This window comes from Spea bombifrons, chromosome 10 (assembly GCF_027358695.1).
Source record: "Spea bombifrons isolate aSpeBom1 chromosome 10, aSpeBom1.2.pri, whole genome shotgun sequence".
Lineage (NCBI taxonomy): Eukaryota > Metazoa > Chordata > Amphibia > Anura > Pelobatidae > Spea > Spea bombifrons.
This window is the reverse complement of record NC_071096.1, coordinates 33,544,477-33,560,825: the sequence shown is the minus strand read 5'-3', so window position 1 is coordinate 33,560,825 and position 16,349 is coordinate 33,544,477. Positions and strand designations below refer to the sequence as shown.

At 41.6% G+C, this 16,349-nt stretch overlaps 1 protein-coding gene across 2 annotated transcripts; it reads left to right on the top strand.

The window, feature by feature from the left end:
• The first annotated feature begins 4,687 nt into the window (after window positions 1-4,687).
• Window positions 4,688-10,180, top strand: DBNDD1 (dysbindin domain containing 1). Of its 2 annotated transcripts, none has more exons than XM_053449014.1 (4): window positions 4,688-4,988; window positions 8,399-8,560; window positions 8,854-8,928; window positions 9,314-10,180. In XM_053449014.1, exons 1-4 carry the CDS (start codon window positions 4,958-4,960, stop codon window positions 9,469-9,471), a joined length of 426 nt encoding a protein of 141 aa, XP_053304989.1. In that variant the 5' UTR covers window positions 4,688-4,957; the 3' UTR covers window positions 9,472-10,180. The 2 variants fall into 2 exon arrangements, with proteins under 2 accessions (XP_053304989.1, XP_053304988.1); XM_053449013.1 differs by having other exon boundaries at window positions 4,697-4,988; window positions 8,788-8,928.
• Window positions 10,181-16,349: the final 6,169 nt, after the last annotated feature.

The following is a 16,349-nucleotide window of genomic DNA, read 5'->3' as shown; positions in this document are numbered from 1 at the left end:
TTGCAATGGGGAGGGTTGAATAATTCTGATTGCAACTATATGTTATATATCTATCATATAAAAATAGCACGAGCAGAGATACGAGGCTAGGTAACCGCATCTTAATCTCTCTCTTCTTTTCTCCAAGGATCATACGAGAGCCATCAGCTGCTGAAGGAATGTCTGGCTGCGTTCCAAGATCACTGGAAAATCCGGCACAGTTTGAATACAAAGGTAGAGTATGTCGCTTGTCTATGGTATTCCTGAATAACCATCAGGCGCTTCTGGGAGGCAGTTGGGAGGGAAATAGGATCCGCTACAGGCTTTGCCAACTGTTATAAGATAGGGCGGTGTAGGAGAAACAAAACAAATAATGTAAAGGATACCAAATGTAGGAGCAGAGAGAAGGTATAGAGCAGGGGCGTCCAACCTGTGGCCCTCCAGCTGCTGCAGGACTACATCTCCCATAATGCTCTTTCAGCTAAGGGGCTGGCTGAGGAGTATGGGAGATGTAGTCCTGCAGCAGCTGGAGGGCCGCAGGTTGGATGCCCCTGGTATAGAGAAAGCTGTGCTGAAGAGTTCTAGACACCCCACTTTTGTCCAGATTAATTAACCACTGCCTTGCAAGAAAATAGAAATATATACATGATTTCTAGTGACCGCCGAGTTTGTACAGCTCTGTGTAATCAATAGATTTGCAGACACCTTTATTTATAGAACACTTTGACTGCGGTTCCGATGTGTGCGTAATTATTCTCTACAGTACAAAGAGTGACAAATGAACACGTTCCACGGAAGTTAACACACAGGGAGCATCTGCCGCTTCCAAATCATCACATTATTTTGTAGATCACGTTAATCGCATCACCCTGCATCTCTGATCTGTTGATTGTTTACGATTAAATATGAACCTTGCTGGGTTTTATGGGGATTTTTTTTAGCGAAACGTGCCATATGAGGTCTCACGGCTTTCTTTGAAAGTGACACCTAACAGCCACCAACGCATATGACATTTCTCTATTTTTAACTGCTCTCTGCTCTTATAAATAAGTCATTTGGCTTTTCATCAGCCAATTTCCCCTTTAATTACACATTTGAGTCTGTTGGCTTCTTTGAGGCTGGTGCTGTATCAGACACAGATTAATAATGCAACTTTTTCTTCTGTAACGCGGTTCTGCATGTCTCCTTATTTTTGATATTAGTAGTTTATGCACAAACCATGTGACAGGAGAACATGGTAACACGCCAGATGTTGAGAACCTACCATCCTTATGATTGTGGCTGGGCTGGGAATTATGGTTTTCTTTTTGGAGGTTCCCTAGCATCTGAAAAGTTACCAGACTGGTACAAGCTTATGATCCAGCTCTATGTTGTGCTGCAGAAGTTTTCTTCTCAGATCTCCTCACAGTCAAAACATATAAAAAAAAATCTGTAAGCAGGTGGTGGAAGATATTGGAAGAGGTTTTTATGGAGGTATAGTGTTTTAATTCACATGACGGCTTTTCTTCCAGGAACTCGATTAGCATCCAGTACTCTGCTGTGCCTCGGCCACAAAAGATGCTTGTTGGTAAACCAGCGGTGTAGGACCTCCACTAGAATGATCCAAAGTGTGCAGCTGAGAAGGTACGTGTTTATAGATACTATGGGTACATTTAATAGTTTTACATTTAATAGAAAGCCAAGAAAAACGTAATTTGTATGGTCTTCATGGTCTTGCCAGAAAACTGTAAATGATGTGAAGGGGTCTTTGCGAAGTAAGGAGAGCAGACTGCACCTTAAGGAGGACAGCTATGGAAAATGTATACTACAGGAATTCATCGGAAGGGGTGCTACCCTTTGGTCATCCATCCTCACCTATATTTTACAGTTCAGGGAGAGGTCATGTAAGGTGTTCACCCTAGTTTTACCGTGCAAGGTGATGAAAGGCATAGTCTAGGGGTGTCCAACCTGCGGCCCTCCAGCTGCTGCAGGACTACATCTCCCATAATGCACTCAGCTAAGGGGCTGGCTGAGGAGTATGGGAGATGTAGTCCTGCAGCAGCTGGAGGGCCGCAGGTTGGACGCCCATGGGATAGTCTAAGAGTTTGCAGCCTCGCTGCAGGCTGGAAGTCTAAGATGAGTAAAGACTAACCGCTATGGCTTATCGCATTTACCGATGCCCTGCAAACGTCCTTTGTAGTGCTTAGTACTCGAGGTAAATTATTCTGCCATTACAATCATAATTGTAGCTCACATGATGCCACTCAGTATAAGCTTAGAGATCTGAAGCAGAAGAAAGTCTCTGTGCACGTAATATAACGTGCTAGTGAGAGGGATATGTATACCACAACACGACCTCAAAAACCATTAGACAGAATTATGGTAAATAGGCTCTTAACACTCATTCACATTCACGCCACGCAAAGTACTTTCATCCCGGCATAACCTTGTCCATCACATTCCCTGATTGTTTGAGGATAGGAGAGTCCGTTGATAATGGGGAATATTCCGCAGTAACAGCCCCAAGCACTGAATTTTCCAGATTGTTTTTCCTGGGGATGAGACCCCGAGTGAGGTGCTTTGCCTAAAGATCATGTTGTAGACAAGATTGTGGAAAAGATTGCTTCAGTCACGGAAAATCCACAACATTTTATGGTTCATGGGACATGATACTGCACAGCTTCAGGGGAGCTAAGTCAAAAGGTGCCTCCACCTCTGCCAAAGCAGGTGCTATGGCACAGAGTAAAGGGCCCATCGGTGCCAGGTTGGTGCCCTTTGCATGTGGCTTGGCTCATTGTGATTTTCACAGTATTGCCAACAGAGCTAGGCGACTAAAACTCAAAGAGGCTAGTACCACTTAACCTATAAATGACCAAAGTGGGCTATAGCACCATGCTGCAAGAGGTTTTACCTTGATGCGTGGCACTTTAGCGTACTTTGGTAATTTAGAGGTTAAGCAGCTCTAGCAGCCGGGAAGTGAAATGCTGTGATTAATCGGCAGCTCGCACCTCTCCTTGTGCAGTCTGAGCGTGTCACGCCGTGTGAGCAGACTTCTAATTCTGCTCCTTTCGGGTACCTTTTCAGTCCTCTGTCTGAATGAACAGAGCTGGAAATCACTGCTTTCTTCTGCCCCAGCTGTCGGAGTGCTAGCGATACGCAAAACACTTCTGAGGTCTTATAGAAGTCTTATATCCACCGTGGAACAATGTTATAAAATAGTTAATTCAGTGGTTTAGGATATGCTGCCAAAACATGTTTTTTTTCATGAAATACATCAGTATAAATTCCTGGGGTAATATTACAGCGAAAACTAATGTAGCTTGGTCGTTATTACTGGAGAAAAAGATTACTTTATGTAGCAATACACCGGTTTGATGAGCTGTTTCTTCATTTTTCCGTATAAGAGCTGACCACTGTTCTAGCTCATCCTAAATAATAGAGAACGTTTTACAGCTCGTCACAGAGCCCCCGTGATACTGCTCTCCTGTAACTTTCTGCCGTCATAACAAAATATCCCCCTCCTTACGCTCTTTCTGTGGGGCCCAAGCTCTCTCCCCATTTATTACCTCTTCACTTCACTCATGCTGCCCCATATCTGTGGGACTCACTTCCACACAGGGCCCACCTATGATGAAATGCTGCCCACCACAACCTCATCCATATCAAATTATGTATTATCGTGATTAATACATTCAGTCTCACACTCTCTCTTTGTCTTCTTTCTTCATCCCTTTCTCTTTGTATCTTCTTTCTTCATCGACTTCTCTGTGAATCTAGCGTCACCGATCCTATATTTGGCACCTTCATCATTTTTACACACACTTACACACCAACACACATACTTTCTCTTACACACAAACAAATACACATCCATGCTGACAAATGTACCCATATAAATTCATGCTCACACACACTTAACCATCCATGCTCACACATACATCCATACGTGCATGCATACTCCTTTACTCACTCCCTTGCTTTCCTTCCATGTGTGAGCAGTTTTGCATTTAACTGTGTGGTCACCTAACCTTGCTTTATTTGAGCCTGCTACTTTCACTCCTTCTTGTTTTCCTCAAAGTAAGCCTCTGCTCCTGGTACACTTCAGTGAAAAGGTGGTGCTTCCAGGCACCTAAGCGTTTGGAGGAACAGGGGAACTATCTCTGCCGTTTTCCAGAAGTACACAAGAGATCAGAAAAATGCAGATAGATTCATGGAGAAAGAGGGGAGCAGAAGTGATTCTCTTTCTCCACGAATCAGTCCAGAAAGAACATGTCTTGGAGCAGCATAGCGCTGCCTGGGTCCCATGGACCCACAAGGACACATGTAAGGGGCTGCCTTTGCTTCCATCTAACCGCCAGCTTCCACCTCCCCTCTTAAAATCCCCAAACCCACTTCTTCAGAGAAGCTTACTACCTATTCAGAGAGAATGTGCATTATCTGTCACTAATACAACTCCCACGTTCATCTTTTGGAACTATCTGCCCCTCCGTACCGATTCGTCTGTCAGTTCTCGTTTCGTCAGTCCCATTGACCACCTTTTTAAAAGATCTTGCTTTACGTCAGTTCCAGCCGTTATAGACCTGGATACAATTGACTACGTGCTCAGGATACACAGTAACCTACATGCTGGATACTTTTCCAGTGCCGCATGTGTGCTGAGCGTGGCGAGATCATATGTACATTGTGCTATGTGATGCAGCATCCAGATTTGGTGGAGTCCACGTCCCTTCCCCCTACCTCACTGATCAGGGCTCCTTGCCAGGTTCTCCTACACACACGTTTTCTCGCCCCACCCCTCGGTCTCTCGCTACCTCTGTCTGCTCATTTTCCATGCAAAGCTCACTTATCACTGGAGCTCTACGGCTGGGGATGTGTGTCTGTGCCGCAGATTCCCCATCCTGCTGCTTGCTGCTGGGAGGAGGCAGTATCTGCTGCTGCCCTCTGCCTGCTCTCTTCCTGCTCAGCTGAAGGAGGAGGCAGCTTCTGGTCTACCATCTGGATGGAGGCACAGCAAGGGCCTGGTACCCCAGGTAAGTCTTTGACCATGGGTTGATCGGAGGCCCCAGGTCTGCTCCTTTACTTTTTAGGATCGCTGATGCAAGTTCTGCAACATGTTTTCATTGTTCATTGGGTAGGATAGGGACAGATGTGTGCCGACTTCAAATGTTCTACTTTGCAGGCAACCAGTGCCGCATCACACACACACACACACTAAGTTTGCCACTACTGAGAAGGTCAGCAAGGAATTGTGATGTAGACCTGTGCATCGTGAGGACCATTGTCTTACTTTTAGGAAATAATGCAGAGATGCCACAAACCCACTTGCTGCAGAAGTGGTGTCACGTGACCACGTCCTTACAGCTTCTGTAAATCATCCGGTCTGCATGCCATTTTCTCTCGTATAATTAGTTCTAAGAGTCCGATCCTCGTCCTGTTGGAAAGGGCGGGTTTTGCAAGGTTTTTATTTGAACTAAAAGCCCAGATGTAATAGGTTAAAGGAAAGGGAGCAGATTTTGGAGACACCTGGTTGCTGACAGGTTACAGTCATCATTTATATATTATTCTCAAAGTGGATTTGTGGCCCACCAGGGATAGGACCCTAACGGTGGCCCATCATTCAATTCAACACGTACGACTAACACACACACATAATCTCTTTAAATTATCCTGTTTTAAGCCTTTATAAATTTACTGTCAAGGCTGCAAATAACTAATATTCCAAAGGCTCTTGGTATCTGATGATTTGCCAAAAATCTAACAACTTTGGAGTCTTTTGTTATTTGGCCTGCAGTCAGGTGAGGGAATGGAGAATCACCTCTATTAAAGTAAAGCAAGTAAAGCAATGTACAAGCGGATAATAGCATTTGATCTCCTGCAAATGAAAGGCAAATCTTTCTGTAGAAAGCTGCCTCTTGCAATTTAACAGAGGTCATTCGTTAAAAGCCATAAAATAGATGGGTGACAATAACAATCAGACACGCTGTGACAGCCAGACAGAAACCCCCCAGGCACGTAGTAGAAGTTTGTAGATCGCTATAAGCCTTTCGGTTAATCCCGGGAGCAGAGCCTGTTCACATTAGCTGAGCCACAAGAGGAGAGCACAGGGGATGAAATAAGGTTCATAAACTGGCTGTCAAAGGACCATGAACATGTGTCTCCATGTGTCAGACTATTATATAATCTCCGGAAGTAGGCCATGGACATTAAAGAAACACACACAGCGGTATAGCGACTGCAGTCAGACTTTAGATACTAACAGGAAAGCTTGATGAACGCATCCCCTGGGTAAGTGACAGCAGAGGCCCAATTAATACGCGCTCGCAAACTGAGCCAAAAGCGGTCACATGTTGCCCCCGGAGGGAGACGTTTCTATCGTCTGGCGTGTCTTGAGTGACAACCCTGCTCCATAGGGAACAAAGATGGAAGTGAGGATCGCCGTATTAGTGCACCATAGTCAGGGAGCGGCCAGATACAGGGAAACCACACACATTCTAGAACTTGGGCCATATGTTTCAAGGAACATTCTGGGTGCAAGAAATGGACCAATCACAAAGGATAGCATGTCCTGTGTGGTTCACTTTTACCAGATCTGTCCATTACATCAATATGTCCATGCCATCTAGAATTCAGTAATACAGCATTATTACTACACTGTATTTATTTTGTAGAACACCAGCACATCCCTCAGTATAGTTACAAGGGAGAAACATCTGCAAGACAATTAAGATTATTGCCGCAACCCTTTAAAGACATCCAGTCCCTTCATCTAATCACGAGTGTCTTCTCTAGGATGAACGTAGGCGCGCTCATCTATGTGTAGAGTAGGAAAGGAACACGGGACAATCTTCTCGGGACGTTACAGTAACAGAAGATGAGACACAGTGTAGCTTTCTTGTCTTCTCGCTGCGTGTGCGGAGGCAAATTGCAGATCGCCTGCATTTTCTGCAGTGCTGCAGAATAGGTTGCTACAGCATTATGATAATATACCGTCACAGGTGCCAACACGTCAATGCCGTTGGTCTACAACATTGGGATGTCATAAGATATTCTTATGCTGTATTAACCTTTTGAGTTCCTGTGAAATAAAGCATTTTGCCCTCTATTGGTTAATCACGGTCCATCCAGTCTTCACCGATAATTTCTCTGAGCAGAGAGGTCATGTATAAGATTGTGGCGGATGGTGACAGAGGCTTGCGATCTTGGTCTGTAGCTGGATTTATTGGCTATTGCTGGTGTCATTCAATTGAATGAAAGGAACTGTAGCCCGTCTGGTCAAGAAGAACTTGAGAGGTCATAAAAATAAGACAATTGACGTGACCTAAGTATTCTAGCTGTCTTACAGTTTATTTGCTGGGACATGTTGTGTAGGAGCTGTTGAAATGAGAGGCAATTTGGGTGAGGTTGGGTGAAGGAGTGAAGTTAGTCCTTCAGCTGTTGGTGACCCACATATCCCATACCACTGGCTTGTACAGTATTAAGGGATTGTGGTTTCCCAACAGCTGGAGGGACACTGCTGCTCATTCCTCAGATAGTGTGTCCATAGCCTAAGCCTGGAGTTATAGCCATTTAGGCGGTTAACCCAGCCAAGTCTGAGGTCTGGCTAACTCGAGTGGTGTCACAGAAGCCCCAAACGCAATAGGACGAACTACCACCTGCCTGCTGGCGCTCAATGTGATGTTAAGGGGGAACGTGGATGTGGAAGGGTTAATGGGAAAAACCAGCCAGCAGGGTCACTCACTGCTCTGCCCGCAGGGCTACACCTTAACCCCAAACCTAGTCAACCTACGACCCCAAAACTTTATTCCCTGCCACCACCAAGAGAGAGAGAACATACAAAAAGTCTTAAACAGGGATTAAACAGCATTTACATAATTCCAAAGCAACATAATCTGCGGGAATCTCTACGTATTAAACCCCCTGATGTTTCAGGAAATTGTGATCCGAATTCTTCCAGATTTCATTTCTTCCAGGAATCTTCTTCCTTTGTCTCTGGGATCCGCCCACTTGGTGTCACATGGTGTGGGGGTGTGTAGTCAGCGCACTTTACAGAGATGATCTCTGGGTTGTAAACATGGCAGCCAACTCCTGCCTGATGTTTGCATGTTTCAGATTCTGTTGTTATGTTGCCGTGTCATACAGTGTACGGGCACCCAGCACCCCCCTATCTACCTGTCAGCTACGTCACCCATTGTTATTGCTTGGGCCCTGTTTAACCCTTTCCTGACAGGTTTCCTACCAATCCGGCGGTCGCACAGTCAGAACACAGAACTTCATGTTAGGATTCTATAAAAACATAACCATATTTCTCAAACCACAACTCAGCGCAGCGTCCCCGGTGTCTCTCCGGTGCCTGGTCCAGGGTTACTTTGCAGGATCTGACCTCAGAAAAAGTGAAATTTTCTGGTATTCATTCAAGATGCCTGTAATTCATGTCTTCTAGTCCTTGAAGAGCGCAGCAGAGAGGCGGGGGGCAGTAGCGGCTCCCACCCCGCTGCTTCTACAGAGGTAACTGTGGAGGAGCCTCAGCAAGCGGGTACAGCAGACGAGGAGTCGGGGGTCCTGGTGCCCGTGTCCGGTCTCTTGCAGGTCACAGAGAGAAGGCGTAAGTACCTCTATCCTGGATTGTAAGCTTGTTTGAGCAGGGCCCTCCTTGGCTATTATTTTGTTGTTTACTTGTTATGTCAGGGTTTACCCATTGTACATGGCTGCTGAATATGACGGTGCTATATAAAACAGCTAATAATAATTATCAGACCTTATTGTTCTTTAAAGCGAATCTCAAGAGATCTTCTCCAAGATATTTTGTTTTTTTTCCCCCTCTTGACACAGAGCCCCTTAGCAGCGTCTCATCTCTTGAAGTGCATTTTGACCTCTTAGACCTGACCGAACTCACAGATATGTCTGACCAAGAACTGGTCGAAGTTTTTGCAGACTCAGACGATGAGAATCAACAGAACGAGCCTCCTCTAGGTAAGAAAAATAAATCAGAATCCATGACACGTTAGTCCACCCCAGGGTTAGTGCACCCCAATCTTAGTGCAGAGTTGATTCTTACGTGGAATGTACGAAGCAGTTTGGGATGCTGCGTACACCATTGGCATGTCTTATGGGGGGGGCAGTGGCGGGCAGCATGTTTGATTTATATGCGATTCATCTCAGTTCATCTCAGTTTAAATTATGGACAGAATTCCAAGTATAACATCACTCATTGTCCCTCTGTACAATGTACAACATTCACTGTGGATGAGCAAATGTATTGGCTTTGGAATAAGATTAGCCTTTGTATATATGTTCTTTTGTAGTCTATGTTAAAGACTGTGGATCACGCCAAGCCTCTCGGCATATTGATTTTCAGGTCTGCAGTTGCCCCCGCTGCCTCGGCCCGGGTATCTCCGCTCTTCATCCTGGACCAGGTCAAGAGCAGAAAGAGAAAAGAAACATCTAAGCGATTCAGAGCTCCAAGGAGGCCTGCTGGACAGCTTCATCACCGCCGAGAGATCCAAAGAAAACTAAACAGCCTTCACCCACCGATATGTGTTCTTGTGACCCTCTCCTAAAGAGGAATGGGGAGCAGACCACAAAAATTATCAAGAGCACAGCTTCAGAAACTGCACTATTACTGCACCTAATGGTTTGGTGTATTATCTCCAATACACAGTTTTGCTGGTTGAAATCTACATAACTGTATACTCTTATACATGAATTCAATTTAAAGTTGGCATGCAGGAGTCATGAGCCCTTGATCTTGTCTGCGATAGCTAGTGCACCTTTTAGATTGTGTGCATTATGTTAGATGGTATAAGTATTGGTGCATCACACGCAGGCGCCATATGTTCATGGCGACAGAGAGCCTCCAACCTTCCGATGGCGTGATGGTCAGGTGCCCTGCCTGCCATATGTTGCGCCTGTTTCGATTCCCTGTAGCTCCTTGTGGAGCATCCGGCCATCCGGTGGTTTGAAGGCCTACTCGATGCTGCGGTCCTAGTCTGGTTTCGCTTGAAGGTTCGGTGTGTTGCCTACGAGATGATGCGCTGATAGCTCGCTTCCGTGTGGCTCGGTACAGCCGCTGACAACGTCTCTGTGTGTACAGTGGTCTTACCCTGAAAAAAAAAATGTGCGCTGCTGTATTATCATTATTTTTTTAAGCATTTATAGAAAAAAGCGTAAAAGGTGTTGTGTACTACTGACTGGCTCTAACCCCCAATCATCCTGACCTGCACATACACACAGCACTTTCACCCCGCATGGAACATACCCATATGCCTTACACACCACACCGCAACCGCACGCCAGGCCTCACGGGGATTAGAACCAGAAACCAAACTGCTTGGTAAGTAAGTACACTTGACACCTGCACCACCCTTGTGGCAGACTGAATTTGCTCGTCCGTAATACTTATACTCAAATTCACAGGGTCTAAAAACATAACTACTCTAGTTGTAGGACTTCCTGGGGTTTGAACCAGGAGCTCACGGCACGGCTATGATACACGTACCACACGTGCCACCCTCAAGATGGAGTGAAGCAGCTCATCGATAATACAAATACACAAATTCACCCACTTGAAAAACATAATTTCACAAACATCCAGACTTACATGCAGGCCTCACAGGGATTAGAAAACCAGGAGCCTCACGCATGGTGAGTGATACACCTAACACACGTGCCACACACACGGCTGAACGGCTGCCCTCGTCCCTTCCACATATACTCAAGTTGACCTACTCCAAAAAACATAAAATTATACGTTATACAGGAATCACAGAGATTAGAACCAGGGGCCAGGAACACACCTAAGACTTGCGCCACCAGTACTATTATATTTATTTGTACCCTGTTTGAATGTGGCTGCAGCGCCGCCCTTCAAAGAGACGATCCTATAATCTGGCTGGGGCTCTTAATCAGCCAGCACAGCCCTGTCTGCCCAGATGGCCCCCGCACTACAGGGGGGATACATCCCCTGTATACCGATGGGATTTGTGAGGGGATGTGAGTGATGGGATTGGGGGTTGGGTTCGGTGCACAGTGAATGGAGATTGTATATAAGTTCTGTGTGTTTGTAATAAAGAGAGTTCTGTTTTGACCTCAAAGCATGAAGTCCTGTCTCATGATTGAGGGAAGTGCTGGTCTGTGATTGCTTTCTTCGGACAGCCACAGCGTGTCCGCTGACTGGGAGAGGGAAGGAGCTGACGGGTGGATGTGTCCAGTCTGGGGCACAGGACGATCCGTCACACCAATTATATTAAACACAAAGATTCTGCTGTAGCCACGGATGAAGCATGTGCTTCCCTGATATTAAACCATTATTAAATGATATTACGGTATATATTATTATATATCAAATTATATTAAACACAAAGGACAGCAAACAGGCGATGTGCTGCCGGAGAAATGTATTGTCGTCTTTAACACGAAAGCACTTCACTTACTGTGAAGGGGTAATGAGGGTAGGGGTTACTTGGGATGAAAGTACTTATCTTACTGCACGGTGGTCAGCTACAAATACATGTGTTGGGGCAATTTACTGAGCTCATCCACCAAGCATTGAGCATAAAATTTTGGAGAATTGTAACGATTCAGCTATAATAAAATGCAGCACGAATAATCAGGACGTTGATACATTATTACAAAGTGTTACATCCCTAATACATTCCAGCATCTATTATTATTATTACTATTATTATTGTTATTAATAATATTATTACTATTAGTATTGTTATATTTTATGATTATTATTATTAGTATTGCTATTATTATTATTGTTATCGATACAATAATTTCTTTGAAAAAATATTGCATCATTGAATATGTTGGTTGACAATGAACCCCATTAATTTTCCGGTGCCCCCTGAGGCTGGGGTGAGGATGAACAGACGCCATGTCTGAAACCTTATATAGCACATACTATAGTCCAATCTTACAGCATAAAGTGCAGATATTGCCCCGTTATACATCGTTCACATAATAATGATTATTATTGCCCCTCTCCATGCGGTAGGTGCCCTGTTACAGCTCCTGTAGCTGTCCTCCAATGAATATCACGGTTTATTCACGTATTGTTACTGCGAGGTCTGCCCCCCGCAGGCTGTCAGGATCTCCTGGTAGGAATGGAGGTGGATCTTGCAGGTAGAGGCCGGTCCTGATTGATCCACCTGGGTCAGGACTGCTGGGCTGTTCAGTGATTTCCAAAGAGCTGCTTTGATGTTGCCTCTTAATCCGCTCTTTCTATTAAGAAATGGAAACCCAAAAGACCCCACAAGTTTGTGTGGGGGGCTGCTGTCAATTTTCTGCCCCCCAGAAAAGCCTGTTTGGGGTGAATTGGGGAATTATCTGCTCAATCAAGCAGCAGGCCAAGGCCCTGGAATATAATATTGGTTGCAGATCGGTGGAGCTCTGGGGTCTGGATTATTACACCAAAATCTACCCCATGGAGGGATTGTTTGGACTCCGGCTGAACTGTTACAGTAAGGACACGGAGGGCCGGTGAGTGGCTTGTTTACAAGACAAGCATGTGGTTTTATTTATCAATAAATAGTTTTTTTTTAAAATACAAACTGGGCCGAAAGGGTTAAACCCTGTGTTTTATGCTGTTGTGATGTAGCATCTGAGATGTTTGCCGCTCGCTTATATGTCTTTAACAATACGATTGTCTTTACCTTGCGATGGGCTGCGCGCCGCTGTGTCACACAGAGGGTTAATATTGTAGCGCCGTTTAACCTTTGTGCAGAGTTTATGTCCATGTTCTGGGGTTTGATTCGCTCGCTGTTCCGCGGCGTGCCGGTTACCCTCTCGTGTGTAAAGCTGATCGTTCCAAGTTCTTGGTGCTAATACGTTGTATATATTGTGTATATAAGTAATAATAATAATAGTAATAATGCCGTCTGCCATTTTTGTTTGCTATGTGTTAGTTAAAGCCTCCTGCACGCCCCTAGATGCCCCTCGGTTCTCTGCCGTGTACTGGACGTTCCGTGTTTAATTGCCCGGATAATTCTGACTTCGTGCAACAAATGTGATATTAATGGCTGTGGGTAGTTGGCTCGGCCACGCGTTACTTTCACTGGATTTGGCTCTTTATATCGTAACCTTATATCTGCAGATCTGCATCTTTATATTATAACTTTATATCTGCAGATCTGCATCTTTATATTATAACTTTATATCTGCAGATCTGTGTCTTTATATTATAACTTTATATCTGTAGATCTGCGTCTTTATATTATAACTGTATATTATAACTTTATATCTGCAGATCTGCGTCTTTATATTATTACTTTATATCTGCGTCTTTATATTATAACTTTAAATTTCCATATCTGCGTCTTTATATTTTAACTTTATCTGCGTCTTTATATTATAACTGTATATTATAACTTTATATCTGCGTCTTTATATTATAACTGTATATTATAACTTTATATCTGCATATCTGCGTCTTTATATTATTACTTTATATCTGCAGATCTGCATCTTTATATTATAACTTTATATCTGTAGATATGCATCTTTATATTATAACTTTATATCTGCATATCTGCATCTTTATATTATAACTTTATATCTGTAGATATGCATCTTTATATTATAACTTCATATGTGCATATCTGCTTCTTTATATTATAACTTTATATCTGCAGATCTGTATCTTTATATTATAACTTAATATCTGCAGATCTGCGTCTTTATATTATAACTTTATATCTGCATATCTGCGTCTTTATATTATAACTGTATATTATAACTTTAGATCTGCGTCTTTATATTATAACTTTATATCTGCATATCTGCGTCTTTATATTATAACTTTATATCTGCATATCTGCGTCTTTATATTATAACTGTATATTATAGCTTTATATCTGCATCTTTATATTATAACTTTATATCTGCAGATCTTCATCTTTATATTATAACTTTATATCTGCATATCTGCGTCTTTATATTATAACTGTATATTATAGCTTTATATCTGCATCTTTATATTATAACTTTATATCTGCATATCTGTATCTTTATATTATAACTTTATATCTGCAGATCTGCGTCTTTATATTATAACTTTATATCTGCATATCTGCGTCTTTATATTATAACTGTATATTATAACTTTATATCTGCAGATCTGCGTCTTTATATTATAACTGTATATCTGCATATCTGTATCTTTATATTATAACTTCATATCTGCATATCTGCTTCTTTATATTATAACTTTATATCTACAGATCTGTATCTTTATATTATAACTTTATATCTGCAGATCTGCGTCTTTATATTATAACTTTATATCTGCATATCTGCGTCTTTATATTATAACTTTATATCTGCATATCTGCGTCTTTATATTATAACTGTATATTATAGCTTTATATCTGCATCTTTATATTATAACTTTATATCTGCATATCTGTGTCTTTATATTATAACTTTATATCTGCATATCTGTATCTTTATATTATAACTTTATATCTGCAGATCTGCGTCTTTATATTATAACTTTATATCTGCATATCTGCGTCTTTATATTATAACTGTATATTATAACTTTATATCTGCAGATCTGCGTCTTTATATTATAACTTTATATCTGCAGATCTGTATCTTTATATTATAACTTTATATCTGCATATCTGTGTCTTTATATTATAACTGTATATTATAACTTTATATCTGCAGATCTGTGTCTTTATATTATTACTTTATATCTGCAGATCTTCATCTTTATATTATAACTTTATATCTGTATCTTTATATTATAACTTTATATTATAGCTTTATATCTCCGTCTTTATATTATAACTTTATATCTGCATATCTGTGTCTTTATATTATAACTTTATATCTGCATATCTGCGTCTTTATATTATAACTTTATATCTGCAGATCTGCGTCTTTATACTATAACTTTATATCTGCGTCTTTATATTATAACTTTAAATTTGCATATCTGCGTCTTTATATTATAACTGTATATTATAACTTTATATCTGCAGATCTGCGTCTTTATATTATTAGTTTATATCTGCAGATCTGCATCTTTATATTATAACTTTATATTATAGCTTTATATCTGCGTCTTTATATAACTTTATATCTGCAGATCTGTGTCTTTATATTATTACTTTATATCTGCAGATCTGCGTCTTTATATTATAACTTTATATCTGCAGATCTGTGTCTTTATATTATTACTTTATATCTGCAGATCTGCGTCTTTATATTATAACTTTATATCTGCAGATCTGCGTCTTTATATTATAACTTTATATCTGTGTCTTTATATTATAACTTTAGATCTGCATATCTGTGTCTTTATATTATAACTTTATATCTGCATATCTGCGTCTTTATATTATAACTTTATATCTGCAGATCTGCGTCTTTATACTATAACTTTATATCTGCGTCTTTATATTATAACTTTAAATTTGCATATCTGCGTCTTTATATTATAACTTTATCTGCGCCTTTATATTATAACTGTATATTATAACTTTATATCTGCAGATCTGCGTCTTTATATTATTAGTTTATATCTGCAGATCTGCATCTTTATATTATAACTTTATATCTGCATATCTGCGTCTTTATATTATAACTTTATATCTGCAGATCTGTGTCTTTATATTATTACTTTATATCTGCAGATCTGCGTCTTTATATTATAACTTTATATCTGCATATCTGCGTCTTTATATTATTACTTTATATCTGCATATCTGCGTCTTTATGTTATAACTGTATATTATAACTTTATATCTGCAGATGTGCATCTTTATATTATAACTTTATATCTGTATCTTTATATTATAATTTTATATTATAGCTTTCTATCTGCGTCTTTATATTATAACTTTATATCTGCAGATCTGCGTCTTTATATTATAACTTTATATCTGCGTCTTTATTTTATAACTTTATATTATAACTTTATATCTGCATATCTGTGTCTTTATATTATAAAGACCCGCTGCCCGCCCGTGGACCCACCCGCTGCCACGGTGCTCGCGGACCCGCTGCCTGTGCTTGTACTAAGCGCCGTGGAATGTCCATATACCCGATGGCCCGTGGAGCCTGCGCGTACCCCGTGGCTGTGTTCTCTGTCAGACTGATTTCCGACGCTAGGAGTGAAAATGACCTGAAAGTCCTTGGAATGAGTTACGGGGAACCACCGCAGCGCAGAGTTTTCCATAATGCGTTCTGCTCTCATTTCAAATCATGGGCTGAAGATCAAATTCCAAGAAGCGTGGCTGAAGGGCCGTAGAATAATTAAATTAGAAAAGGATTTATTGCCGATACAGGACAGAGCACGGACAGACAGCGACAATCAATACCCCTGAGAAAGCCTTACGCAGAAAATTGAAGAAATGGGACACATTTAGAAGCTGCTCCAA